The 13812-nt window shown below is 41.3% G+C and overlaps 3 protein-coding genes across 4 annotated transcripts in view; 2 read left to right on the forward strand and 1 right to left on the reverse strand.

Annotated features, from left to right (window-relative positions):
* The window catches only part of npy7r (neuropeptide Y receptor Y7), a 19576-nt gene extending 13586 nt beyond the window's left edge, over window positions 1-5990 (forward strand). The window contains exons 1-2 of one of the 2 annotated variants that reach the window (XM_014006088.1): window positions 474-654; window positions 4033-5990. In XM_014006088.1, the coding sequence (XP_013861542.1) occupies window positions 550-654; window positions 4033-5166 (1239 nt within the window). In that variant the 5' untranslated portion in view covers window positions 474-549 and the 3' untranslated portion in view covers window positions 5167-5990. Of the gene's footprint in view, window positions 1-473; window positions 655-4032 lie in introns of those variants that run through there. The other variant, XM_014006089.1, reaches the window with a different exon arrangement.
* Window positions 5991-6605: 615 nt separating this feature from the next.
* prelid1a (PRELI domain containing 1a) lies at window positions 6606-11599 on the forward strand. The gene is made up of 6 exons (XM_014006090.1): window positions 6606-6716; window positions 7084-7209; window positions 9684-9909; window positions 9992-10105; window positions 10278-10356; window positions 10828-11599. The coding sequence occupies exons 2-6, from the start codon at window positions 7118-7120 to the stop codon at window positions 10947-10949; spliced, it is 633 nt and encodes a 210-aa protein (XP_013861544.1). The 5' UTR covers window positions 6606-6716; window positions 7084-7117; the 3' UTR covers window positions 10950-11599.
* Window positions 11600-12364: 765 nt separating this feature from the next.
* Window positions 12365-13812, reverse strand: part of mxd3 (MAX dimerization protein 3) — a 5522-nt gene continuing 4074 nt past the window's right edge. The window contains exon 6 of the mRNA XM_014006092.1: window positions 12365-13429. Coding sequence (XP_013861546.1) covers window positions 13311-13429 — 119 coding nt within the window. The 3' untranslated portion in view covers window positions 12365-13310. The remainder of the gene's footprint in view (window positions 13430-13812) is intronic.

Raw genomic sequence — 13812 nt, forward strand, 5'->3', positions numbered from 1 at the left:
GTTCCACGACCAGGACGAACACCACACTGCTCCTCCTGAATCCGAGGTTCGACTATCCGACGGACCCTCCTCTCCACTTAGACTCCACTTAACTTAAAATTAGCAAAACTTAATTTAGCCAAAGCCAACTGGTGAGCTAACTTTTATTCAAAGTTAATGAAAGGAAAAATTAGTTCCACTAGCTGATAGCAGAACCATGCTCACCCACTGTTTATTTCTTGTTCAGTATCTAAACTTGACTGTCATTGTAGTAATTTTTGTTTGCTAAAGTTGTCAACTGGGGGCATTTGTCCTAGTTCGCTCCAAAAGATGATCTGGGAATACATCAAGTTCTGTGGTTCTTGAGATATTTTGGTACCAGACACAAACAGAAACAACACATTATCACCTTTTCGCCTTCAACGGCGGGCGATCGTGCTGAAGGATGTTTCTGTTTATAAACTCTGATCCAGCCCACTGTGAGTGAGCGCAGAGCTGCAGCAGCGGGGCGAGCGCACAGTCCGAACCAGCCGGATCGGACCCAGCAGCGCACAGCCGGAGACGCAAAAAATGCGCACCCCGGGCTGGGAGGAGCCTCACGGCTTTTCTCCCACACTTGTTCCGAGCCGCTCCGGAGTGAAGACCCGCTCTCCAAAGAAGAAAAGGCGGCGCGAGGTGAGTCTGCTCGCACGCGCTTCATTTAGACAGCTTCGCCAGAACGCAGGTATTCATCAAAGCATTCTCGAGGCGACAAAAAAAGCTGTAGTTGTTTGTTTTCGTGCGTAATTTTGGAGATGACACATTCTTATCAGGGCTTAAAAAAAACGAGGCGAGTGATTTGCACCTGCTTAGAATTAAATGTAAGTGCGCAGTTTGAGGTTTTTGAAGGAGCACCTGCGAGAAAGTTGAGCAAGTTGGCACAGATTACGCATCAATGCGTAATTGATTTGGAGTGAAAAACCTCATCAGGGGCTGACAGCAGTCTGGGAAGAGGCTGTTTTTTTTTTTTTTTTTTTGTGAAGATCAGAATCCTAAAAGGCTGTTTGTTCCTGGCTGCTGATACTCCTGTGTGGCGAATGGGGGCAATCATGTTCAATTTGTCTGTCTGTTAGCAAAATATCTCATGATGCCCTGAATGGATTGGAATGAAACTCATGGACATTAACCGGTGGATGTGCATCAAGAGCTGATTAAACTTTGGAGTCAACCCAATTCAAGATGGCCGCCCCAGCTAAGCGACCCCCAGCAAACACGAAAATGTTTATAAATTCTTAGTCCGTTTTACAGTGATTGTGATAAAACTTGAAGATGTTAAAGCTGAGCCTGATTTCCAATTGTATCCCCAAAATGAACTAATCTCATGAGATCTGTTCATAAAACTTAGCCATTAAAGACTGGATTCAACCATGTCTGTCTGTTAGCAAAATATCTCATGAACCACTTCACGGATTTCAGTTAAACTTTCAGAAAGTAATTATTGGWTGCACWTCTTCAACTGATTATCTTTTGGAGTCAGTATTGTAAAAGATGGCTGCTGCAGTCAGCTGACCTTGGCGAACACAAAAATGGTTGCAGATAAGTCAGTTTTATAGRTAGCAGTCTAAAATGTGGTGTGGTGGTGGCTGAGAGTTATTCACAGATCATACTAGAAGCACTAGGTCTTGCACAAAAACGTTTACTTTAAACTTTGCAATTAACTTTGAGTGTCAGCTTTAGTTGTCTGTTAGAAAAATATTTCATGGACCACTGTATGAAATTTTGTAAAACTTTCAGAAAACAATCACTGGATGAACGATTACAAATGATTAACTTTTGGAGTYGACYGAATTTAAGCTGGCCACCGCACCTAATCAGCCTCAGCCAACACAAAACTGGCTRTAGTTCASTCAGTTTTACAGATACAGAGGTGAMGTTTTGTGYGGTAGTAGCTGAGAGTCATCCTCAATAYRTTYTCATAAGATCTTGCAGTRATGCATATTAAAGGTTTGACTRAAATGGCTATAACTCAGTCATCACAAGCTGATAYTAGTCCAAGACATCTGACAGGAAAAGCAGCATGCCATATGCTTTAATTCTGCACAATGTTTAAATAACGAATCTGAGTTTCATTTCAACAAAATCGTAGCAGCGTACAGGAACATCCCGTGACCATGTTCACACTGATTATCAAATCCACGATCCTTTAGTCCGCYGGAGCGAGAAAATCTGATCACTGCTTCAAAATGACAGAGTGAGCAGGAAGTAAACTGGATGAACTGCAGCAGAGCTTTGCATCCCTGAAGCGATCGGAGAATTACAGAGAGGAGAGATTTTCTCACTGAATCGTCTCCCGAGTTATTTCAGAAWCGGGAAACTTTATTATGTGGCACACAGCAATGGGCCTGTGAGCACAAATATCAAACTGCTCCTAAGAGTAAAGTCCTTTTTTTTAAAAAGCACCATAAGTGACTTAAAAACAAGCATCTATTTGCATTTGGAGTGTGTTATGAGGATGACTCTCAGTTACTACCACAGCAAATTTTAGCTCAATATTTGTAAAACTGAGTGAGTTGAAGCCATTGCTTTGTTCTTGAAGGTTAATTAGCTGTGGAAGCTTTATCAGCTATAGATGCAAATGTAATGATTTTTCCTAAAAAACATTAAAATCCATCTTTTGGTTCAAGAGATATTTTGCTAACAGACAAACAGGGTTGATTCCAACACCTAAAATCACAGTTTTAAACAAAGAGCTTATGCAATCTATTAGTCCTCAGAGTATGTGTTGGGAATGACTATGTGCTACCACCACACAAACTCTTAGCTCAGTACCTGTAAAATTGATTAAGTTGTACCCCTCTTTGTGTTTGTAAATGTAGATTAACTGTGGCAGCCATCTTGAAAAGGGCAAAGTTAATCAGCTGTAGTGGTTCATCTGTGATTTCGGCGTTTCATCCAAATATGTGCAGTGGTTCATTAAAAGTTTTGCTAACAGACACACAATTACAGGTGTGCACGTTTCATTGCTGCTGAGCAATGACACAAAAATTTAAACTAGAACTTGTCTTTCTAAGCTTTATTATGCGAYGCTGGCTGCAGTGTTTGTTTGGTGTGCGCATGTTAACCAGCAGGGAGGACAAAATAGTAAGAGCTTCATTTTCTTTTTGGCTCGAAACGCTTAATTTCAGACCCACGTTTTTCCTTTTATGAGTGTCAGGCTGTGTAGGCGACCATCAGCAGCTCTAATGATCTGGCTTTGAACTGGCTGACTACCCCTCACTGCTCCTGCCACCAGTTTACTTCAGCCATAATGACACAGGTGTTCCTTMGAAAACCTGCATGACGTAAACAGACACACTGTAAATAAAGGCATTTTATATAAACAAATAAAAATGTAGAAAGAAAAAAAAAACTCMGGGTAGCTGTCTGAAAGAAAGCTGACTGACTGCTGCTGCGACATGTCAGCTCAGGACGTTCACCTTCCTCTAAAGGCAATCATATTCAGTTGTTTGTGATTAAGCTGCACGCGTTACTGAATCGTCTTCTCTCCTGAATTCTAACTCTCAAGCAGCGTGGCTTTGTGTCGCTGACATTTCCAGCTAACATGCGCCCTTCCTGGTAAATTGTTTTCATTGTGTTTCGTGAAAAGCTCTCACGCTCAAAAAGAAAAGTTACACTGAAGACAAGTAACTTGATCTTTAAATGCTGTCATTTCGGGATTCATTTCTGTGGTTTTCATTGGGTACTCTCTTAGAGATGAAAGATTGTTGCACGTGTTGTAAAAGGGGGTCATAAACCCACTAACCTGTCCCTGCTGTGACACCTCAGGAGTTGGGGCAGGGGCGGGGGCTTGGAAATCAGGTTCTCTCAACTGCACTCAGTGGGATATTTGTTTGGAGGTGAAGGCGTTACAATCCTCTAAAGAACCGAGTGATGGGTTAGGAACCAGCAACTGCTGAGGTCTGGGAAAAACTCTCTCCCAAAGCTGGAGGGTTTTTGTGAACATTGACATTTTTCTTATTGTTTGAAGTGAGATCCTGTGTCTCAAAGAGCTGTTCTGTTTGTTTTTAAACTCAGGTGTTAGTAGCATCATCCAGAACGATGAGCCCACCCGACACATCCAATGGCACAGGAGAAAGAGAGGCCGGCGAAGCGGATCCTTTGCTTCTGCTGAACGACAGCGCCGGCACGCCTGGTTTCCACTCTGACATCACCAAGCACCTCGGAGTCCAAATCACCCTGATCATGGCGTACTCCCTGATCATCCTGCTGGGGCTGCTGGGTAACTCCCTCGTGATCTACATGATCGTCCGCTACCGAAATATGCGGACGGTGACCAACTTCTTCATCGCTAACCTGGCCCTGGCGGACCTCCTGGTGAACACACTCTGCCTGCCCTTCACCCTGGTGTACACCCTGCTGGATGAGTGGAAGTTCGGGGCCGTKCTGTGCCACATGGTGCCCTTCGCTCAGGCCCTGAGCGTCCACGTGTCCATCCTCACCCTGACCGTCATCGCCCTGGAGCGCTACCGCTGCATCGTCTTCCACCTGGGCCAGCGGCTGACGTGGCGCTCCAGCCTTCTCATCATGGCGTTCACTTGGACGGCGTCCGCTGTCCTGGCAACCCCTCTGGCCATCTTCAGGGAGTACCGCAACGAGGAGATCCCGTCGATCAACCTGCGCATCGCCGTGTGCTCTGAGAAGTGGCCCCACGGGACCAACAGGGATGGCTTCATCTACAGCCTGTCCATGCTCCTGCTGCAGTACATCGTCCCGTTGGCCATCATCAGCTACGCCTACATCTGCATCTGGGTCAAGCTAAAGAACCACGTCAGCCCATCCAGCCGCAGCGACAGCATCAACCGGCGCAAGAAGACCACCAAGATGTTGGCGCTGGTCGTGGTGGTGTTCGCGACGTGCTGGCTGCCGTTTCATGYGTTCCAGCTGGCCAGCGACCTGGACCTGGTGCTCAGGTTCAAGGAGTACAAACTCATATACACGCTGTTCCACATCGTGGCCATGTGCTCCACTTTCGCCAACCCTCTCCTGTATGGCTGGATGAATAAAAACTACAGGAACGGGTTCCTGATGGTCTTCCGCTGCGAGGACAAGCCTGACTCGTTCCATCCGGAGGGCTCGTTCAGGACACGCTCCATCCGGGGTCAGACTCTGAACGGTCGCAATGGAGGACACCCTCCCACTGCTGTATGAGACGCTTAAAAAGCCTGAAGATTATGAGCACATTAGGCATACCTCTGCTTTAAGGAGTGTGTGGGTTTTGAAGCAGCCTTTTGACTTGAACGGACTGACCTTTGGTATCTTTGTCATCAAAGACAGCCTAAAGGTTTGCATGCTTATTGCTTTATGTAAGGCTTTTTGCTAATTTGTAAATGCAAAGTACCTGTTCAAATATGTATTCAAATGTTTGCTTAGGTGTCACTTAACTAGAAACTGTCATTTTAAAGCAAAGTTCTCATTGTCCAACATCATAGCTTACTTGCTSAAGTAGAAGTAACTGTGAGTGCTTTTTTCTTTTCTTTTCCTTCTTTGAAGACTGTTCAAAACATTTTGGATACCTGTCACCTAATTAGTCCAAATTCTGTCATTTGGAATAATGACAATGTTCTAGCGGAGTAACATACAATCCTTTTCCAAGAAACCCAAAGGGTGCAGTTGCTAATTTGCTGTWTAAACAGGAAGTTAATTGTCATCTCCTGGCAACCAGCTGTTYCAGATTTGTTGGACCAGCAGGTATTCTGTGTCCAGAGGAATGGGGCTGAAAAGGCAGTGATCCGTACCACCGGAGGGCAACTCACTGTTGACATCTTTGTTACAATAACTCATACGAGGWGATGTGAAACGAAGATGGACTTACGCTGCTGATTAAGTGCTGAGGTCTTTGATGAACACGGGGATTTTAATCAAACACAGGCCCATCTGGGCACGGATGTTGAAACTTAACCCACAAACCTCATGTGCCCGTTAGGAGTAGTGATGCTTTGTAACTTCATGTCAAATAAAGACATCTTGGCTTGCGTTTGTGTTGAAGATTTCAGATCTCAGTTGGGGTAGGAGAAAGCAAAATGTTCTTGTGAATGCAGAAACTGTCAGAAACTGACAGCACATTCATTCACTTCACTGGGTCAAGTAATTCACTTTTAGCATTCAATTAGCGAGATGACAAGTGTGGCCTATGCTATTTTCACCTTACAGCGAAGGAGARTGCATATTACATATGCATTACGGTTTCATGACACCCACATTGCTGATTTTATGGTTTAACACATTTTCCTTCTTATACTGCAAATTATAATGAAAGCTGTAAGCCTTTATCAGGACAACCAGCAGTGAAAGCATTAAGCTTATCACATTAAACCCTTTAGACACAGGAGCGAATGTGTGAGGATTATATTTTTCAAGTCTTTCACATCCAAAATTGCAACATTCTGATTAAGCTGCCACACTTTTTGCTATTAGTTTGTTAAAGCTAAGCTACGAAGTTCAAGACAAACCGAATTAACGCGACACCGAACTAAATAAATAAAAAAGAAACTCCTGAATAGTTTGTGGGACTTTGCACAGCTCGCTGCTGCCCTCTTGTGCTCACGGCTTGTGTTAACAGCTGCGCTTTCTCCCGGATGTGACGTCAATGAATGCTTGACCTTACCCCTCCATCCGCACGAGCACATTTTGGACATGGAACGCAGTGGGCGATGATTTTTGCCCTGACTGGATTATGAAGTGCAATTTTTTTTCTTCAGGTACGTATTTTCTTGGTTTTGGGACTGAACTCGTCCATTTATTATCTGATATTCCTTTCGAGAATGTTCTTTGTCGCTGCGTCCCATTCATTCATTCATAAATTAGCTTGATGCTAACCAGGAAGCTAGCAGTGTGTACGTGACAAATGTGACCAGAAGCGCTTAGCAAAGGGTAAACTGCGCTAGTTGGGATAGTTTGTGTCCGTGCTTGTAACCGTAAAGCTGTCAGTCATTTCAGAAGATTCAGTTTTGCATTGTTTATTAAATAAACTTTAAAATGCTGCGGTTGAATAGTTTGTCCTTGTGTTTTATTCTGTTATCTCTCCCTCTCTGCCTGATAAACCTACACGGTTTCTTTGCTCTGCAGCTTCAGGGTGCTGCCAGAGTAAACCAAGGGGACAATGGTGAAACATTTTTGCTGCACGGGTGTGTTGAAAAGCACCTGGGACCAAGTTTGCACTGCTTTCTGGCAACGTTATCCCAACCCTTACAGGTGAGAGCAGGTTTTATCTGCTAATGTTTTGACTCTGAGCTGCAGCTGCATTTTAAAGTTTCGTTCATAAAAGCACATCTTAAAAACAACTATCACCAGGCAAAGTGCTGCAAGAGAGAGAGAATTTATTTTTTAATTTAAATTACATTTTAAAACCTTGAGAGTTGGAGCCTGAGAGGCAGTTTGTGCCACATTTGAGGAGATTYGGCTACAAAGGCCCAATCATGTCTGTGTGTTTTGAGTACAGCCCTAAAGCAATATGTAAAACGACACAACCACGTCTTAAATGATGCTGATTAGCTTTGTTTTCAATAAGTCAGTCACACAGTATGATATAAAAACTATTTTTTTTGTTTCCACAGAAGCTATCTCTTACGAACGAAGAAGCATCACCTTTTCAAAATGTCTATATAATATACATAAAACGACATATTTCAATAAATCTGTTGATTTGTGAGGCTCTGATTTTGAGAAACTAAAAATTTTCTACGTACAAGAGGGGAAAAAAATAACTGCAGGAGCTCATGAACTCTTTTGGAAAATTGGTTTGCAAYGATTGTCTCACAAATGAAAAGGAAAACTCAACATAGATGAAAAGAGAGTTGAATTATAGTCAAAACAACAACAAAAAAAATGTTTACTTTAAAGCAGGGGTCCCCAAACTTTTCCCTGTAAGGGCCACATAACTTTTCCCTTCTCTGGGGGGGGGCCGGAGTCAGTTTGTAACAGAAAAAGTGTGACTATTGCAGGAGTGCCTGAATATAAAAAAAATATTGTTTTCCAGAAAGTACAATCAAGTAACCCTCTCTGGGTTCTTCACAGTATGTATTCTGCTGAGCTAACAGTCCACTTTTTAGCTTTGAGAGTTTGTTTGCTCACATTTGGCCTTGCAAGCTATCATACTTGTCTTTGTGACAGGATTCATAGTGTCGCCACAGATTGTATTCTTTGAATACCGACACCACCTCTTGACAGATGAACAAAAAATAGTCGTTTGTCCACTGCAGCTTAAATGTCCTGCATTCTGAATCAGTTTTCTCTCACCTAATCTTTTGGCCATTATTCCATTCTCTATTTGAGAGGGGCGGGTTTAGGATTTTTTTCTGGGGGTTGCCAGATAGGGGCACCGACCGCAGAAGGGTGGACATGTCACGTTATATGCGTGTATGTATGAAATGGTTACTAACTAATAATAATGAAAATAGTTCATAACTAAGGAACATTTTATTGCAAAAGTCCAACTTTATGATCAAATATAAATACACATTTATGAAAAAAACCTAAATGCTCTCTGGTATTGTTCTGGGGGCCGGACCAAATGGGGAGGCGGGCCGGATCCGGCCCATGAGCCGTAGTTTGGGGACCACTGCTTTAAACAGTAGCTTTAGGAGGAAAAAAATCCTTGCCTGAGGCCTAGTTCATTCAAAGGGCGAAATGACAAACCATTTCTAATTTTGAAAATGGTCTGCGTCCTCTTGGTAAAGAACTGCTGAGGGTACACGAGTCAAAAAAGCAAGCATCCTTCATGATGTGGAGCTAGGTTATTATAGTTAACTTGAGGGCCACCTTTAGCACAGAGGAGCATAAACAGGCTCTGGAGCAGCACATGTTGCCCTCCAGAGACATCTGCCCTTTCCTCAGCAGGACTCTGCACCACCTGTACACATTTAAACAGCCTTATTCTGTTAGAGGTCATCTGCAGCTCAGGCTTGCACAACCATCCACAACTTAAAACGTTCAGACCCTGAACGCTGATGGACATGAAATGAAACTCTGCATCAAGTGGTAGCAAAAAAGTATTTAAATTTTAAAACTTTATTCAGTTTACTCAATGACCAAACATATCAGCGTTACTTCTGTTCTGATAACATTAATGAGTTCTGTAGACACCGTCTTGTTAAAGAAAAGTATATATTTTTTTGCACATTAGACAGGCTGACTCACTTCCTGTTTTTTCTTAAAACCCTTTGTTTCCTGTTGGCTTTTATTGTTTTACATTATTTTAACTGTTGATAGTTTTAATGTTTTATAGGTTTTATTGTTGTTGTTTTTGGTGAGAGGGTGGGATTTCCTTAGAATTTAGATCTGTTTTTAATTTTTGTGCTTTTTCTTCCATCTATGTACAGCTAGTATCTATGTACTACTTTGGCAAGTAGTGTTTATTTTTTTAACGTGCTTTATTGTTAAAGTTGTTTTATTATTTGTTATTTAATTTTATTTGTTGTAAATTAATCAGATTTCTTAATTTAAGTGTTTCATTAATTGTAAATGGGTTAAGTTTATATTTAGTTTTTACTTTTTTGTTTGGTTCTTTAATTCAGATATTTATGTAAAGGCTGTTAAATTACCTTTTTTTGTTTAGGAATTATTAAGCTATAAATTTAAAACATTTTTTTTTAACTTAAAGAGTTTATTGTTTTGAAGCAAACTTGTTTCTGATCGTCCTGACTGATTGAATTTCTCTCCGCTCACAGTAACCACGTGTTGACGGAGGACATTGTTTTCCGAGAAGTTACCCCCAACAACTGCCTCGTTTCCAGACGTCTGTTGACCAAAACCAGCCGTGCGCCTCGATGGATGGAGCGGTATCTTCCGAAACACATGTCCAGCTCGGCGTACATCATCGAGGACTCGGTCGTGGACCCTCAAAAACAGACCATGACCACACTAACGTGGAACATCAGCCACGCTCGCCTCATGGTAGCTGCGTGTTTTTTCAGCCGCTYGCACTTTGCGCAGATTAAAGAGGTGGCCTCATGTTGCCTCCGTTTTGTGTTCGCAGTCTGTGGAGGAGCGCTGTCAGTACAGAATAAACCCCGAGAACAGCAGCTGGACGGAGATCACGAGAGAAGCCCGGATCTCTTCAGGCGTCTTTGGGCTTTCTAGACCTATCCAGGTTAGTAAAAAAGGAGAGGAGACCCAAACGATTCAGTCTGTATGAGACATTGACCCACCTGCCAATCATTCTGTGATTTGTTTTTGGATTGTTGAGGAAGAGTACTTCCTCTTTGCTGCCAAACTCGGTGCTGATTAAATGAGGGAGTGATTGATTTATTCTTTGTTTTCAGGAATTTGGTCTGTCCAGGTTCAAAACGAGCGTCACAAAAACCATGAAAGGCTTTGAGTACGTGCTCGCCAAAATGCAAGGTGAGTTATGATGCAAGAACTTTAGTTTCTCTGTGATTGTACATTTTATGGCTGCTGTCCACTTTTATAACTGTATGCAGGTGGTGAGTTAAAGTGCATGAAATGTAATAAAATGATCAGATTGGTATTTTGTATGCACTTTGTATCTGTGTTTATTATAAACAAGGAGGAATAAAACATTTTTCTAATATATTTAACTTAAACATTGATGGTGCAGAAAAAGAACTGATGATTTGACCAACACACCAAACAGAATCCATAAACTGTTTGTTCTTGAGTGTTTTTCTGCTTGAATACATTTTTGTCRTTTCACACGTGTGGCGATAAAAGCTTTACAGTTTTTTATTCTCAGATGAGCTAAAAGCCACTGCAGATAGTAATAAATTCAAATGTTTTTGTTTGAAAAACTCCACATCTGACATGGACTTGATTTATGATTGGAAATAAGAGTGGCGTGTTGTGTTTGTGCAGGTGAAACTCCGTCGAGGACCTTGGCAGAAACCGCCACGGAGCGAGCGAGAGAGACGGCGCTGGCAGCTAAAGAGAAAGCCAAAGACCTGGCCTCACACGCTCAGAAGAAACAATATGTATGATGAACTGCAGTGTTTGGTACCTGGACCTATGTACCTCTCTTCTTTTTTAAAACAGGGTCATTTAGTTACAGATCCCAGTCATGGTTGAACACCTCTGAGGATGAATGGAAACTGTTAAAAGGCCCGAGTTTATTAGACCTCTGATGCTRCAACACGTCCATGTTTACCACAGATAAGAGATCCTGGATATGATGGTAGAATACAGCCCAGCATGCCATAAAAAGATTAAATCCAACACTGGAAGTGTTCCTTAAACCTTTGCTCAACCTCTGTTTCCACCAGCATTTGCTTTTTATTTACTCCCAGCTCCTGGACCGTGTCATGTTTTAGTCAATCAACAGCACTTCTCTTGTGATTTTTGTTTGTTGTTTTATTGTCTCCATTGGGTCATCTCACCCAGTTATATACCTCTAATAATAATTCAACCAAGGCTGATGATTTTATTGCTTCATGATGAAGTATTAGCTGCTGAAGAGTCTGTATTGTTGGCAATCATGGCTTCATAATAAATTCTCTTAACCTTCCTGCTACAGTGGAGACGTCAGATTGTCCCCCTGTATAAATACAGACCACCTTTGCATCATTAAGTTCTATTAATATTATAGCAAGTAAAATCAATCTGCTACTAAATAAAGCCTTTCTAATCAGAAGATCAGAGCTTTGATTCGTTTGTGTTCACCAGGTGCTGAAGATTTGACACCTCTGCAGCTAAAAGTTAAATGTTTGGATTCTTTGTAGGAATTCATGGTGCCCATCGCTTCCATCGTGTTTTGTTGAGAAATGGGAGTTACAGCTGTTTTTGACTCAAAAGCTGTAAAACAATGTTTTACTGACGCAGTGTTGGCCATCTTTAATCTGATGATTACAAAACTTAATCGGCTGTAAATGTACTGGAAGTGATATTGAAATTCATCTAGTCGTTCATGATGATATATTTTGCTAACAGACAGGACTTCTAACAGTACATGGCAAAGATTTGCACAGACCACGTGTCGCTGTCGGCTACGTCCACACCAAAGATTTTAGCTTGGTATCTGTGAAATCAGCTAAATTAGAGCTGGTTTTGTGGTTAGCTTCAAAATGTAATTGGTTTTAGCAGCTTATGATGTGTTTTGCTAACGGTGTTGACTCCAAATAGTTATTAGCAAGTCTTAACTTAAACTACATGTTGGGGATGATGCTCAGCTACTACCACACTTAACTTTGGGTCAAACTAATATTGACTAAGCTACAGACATTTGTGATTTTTTTTTTTCAGGACAGCTGTGGCAGCCATCTTTGATCAGCTGACTGTAGATGTACACTCAATCACTCCTGTAAAGTTTCAAAACATTTTTGCTAACCATGATTCCTTATCGAATAATTAGCTTCAACAAGTCTTCTTTTGTTAAGAACCACAGGATAAACACAGAACATGTAAATATAGAAAATATTTATTTGTTCCAAAAACAAAACAAAAAACATTACAACCAAAATATGCTACATAATATTACTGGGCGGAGAGACATATAAAACACAATAAGGCATCTTGCATATAGAAAACGAAGAGGAAAAGCACCTTCAGGTATTAAATATGATACATCCTGGTTAAATACCTTCAATTGCATAATCGTTACAAGTATTGCCTACCTGGTGAATTTGTTGTGTGCATAATTACCATTTTTAATATCGCTTTAATGCTCTTACAACCTAAACACATTACATTTCAGCTCTTTGTAGCTATTTCAAATTTTTTGGCAGTATTACCTAAATACCAGTTGTGACCAATTCATTGTTTTACCTTTAAGCATACCCAAAATCTTTGAGACAACACAAGTGCAATGAGTGGACATCATGTGCAACAGACAGAAAAAAAAGAGCTAATTATGAGACTGAACATTAACATGACGATAATACAAGATAGCAAAGATTATGTGCATGCAACGTGTGACAATGTGGAAATAAGAACGGTGCTGAATGAGAAGATGTGTGGATTAAATCTGGTTTAAGGCAGAGTTCAGAACAAATAAGGTGTGTCAGGAGTTTTGTATAAAAGCCCWTGTTTTCTTGTTTTGCCCGGAATGAATTAATGACTTGATGAATGCCTGCACCTGTGGATGTTAAACACTTTGAGAGTAAAAAAATATACGTTGAGAGAAAAAGCTTATGTATGATTTAACATCCATCCCAGTTCAGTGCAAATGGACACTTGTATTAGCGTGGACTCATTCTGACAAGACAAAAGGTCTCAAAAAGAGAAAGAAGAAAAGTGTTCAGTTTTAGTCATCTGTCATCGCTGTCATCTGTCTCATGTTTTTGGAATGTTTTCTCCTCTTCCCTCCCCCCCTCCACATGGCAGACGCTTCATGTTTTTACCCGCAGTCATAGCCAGGCACTGTCCACGCTGGAGTACGAGTGGTCTGCGTCAGTGTGTGCAATACTCAGCCCGTCAGAGTCCACACAGTCAAACACGATGCTCTCCACATCAACCTCCACGTCCTCTGCAAGACACACACAGACACGAGTCAGACTCGCCAACAGAAACATAAATCACTTTGTTTTTCTTAACACAAACAAGGGCTGTGAAGGTCTGAAAGCACCGGATTGCATTAGGATTCAAGTGTCTCCAAAATGTAAACTAAACGAAAGAATTAAACATTTTTGGAGAAAAAGAAAAAATGTACCAAAATTTTGCAATTTGTTGTAAAACAGCCAAAAAAGCAGAAAAKTAGCTGGAAAAAACAAACAAACCAAAGTTAGTAAAACAAGCTAGGGGAAGCTAAAATCATCAAAGAAGTTTAAAAAAGCAGAACTAGAACAAAAGGTAAAAACTGCAGGAAAAGTTACTATTTTGAAGGATCTTTAAGACGTTGAAGGCAGCTCC

Source organism: Austrofundulus limnaeus, unplaced genomic scaffold (assembly GCF_001266775.1).
Source record: "Austrofundulus limnaeus strain Quisiro unplaced genomic scaffold, Austrofundulus_limnaeus-1.0 Scaffold34, whole genome shotgun sequence".
Lineage (NCBI taxonomy): Eukaryota > Metazoa > Chordata > Actinopteri > Cyprinodontiformes > Rivulidae > Austrofundulus > Austrofundulus limnaeus.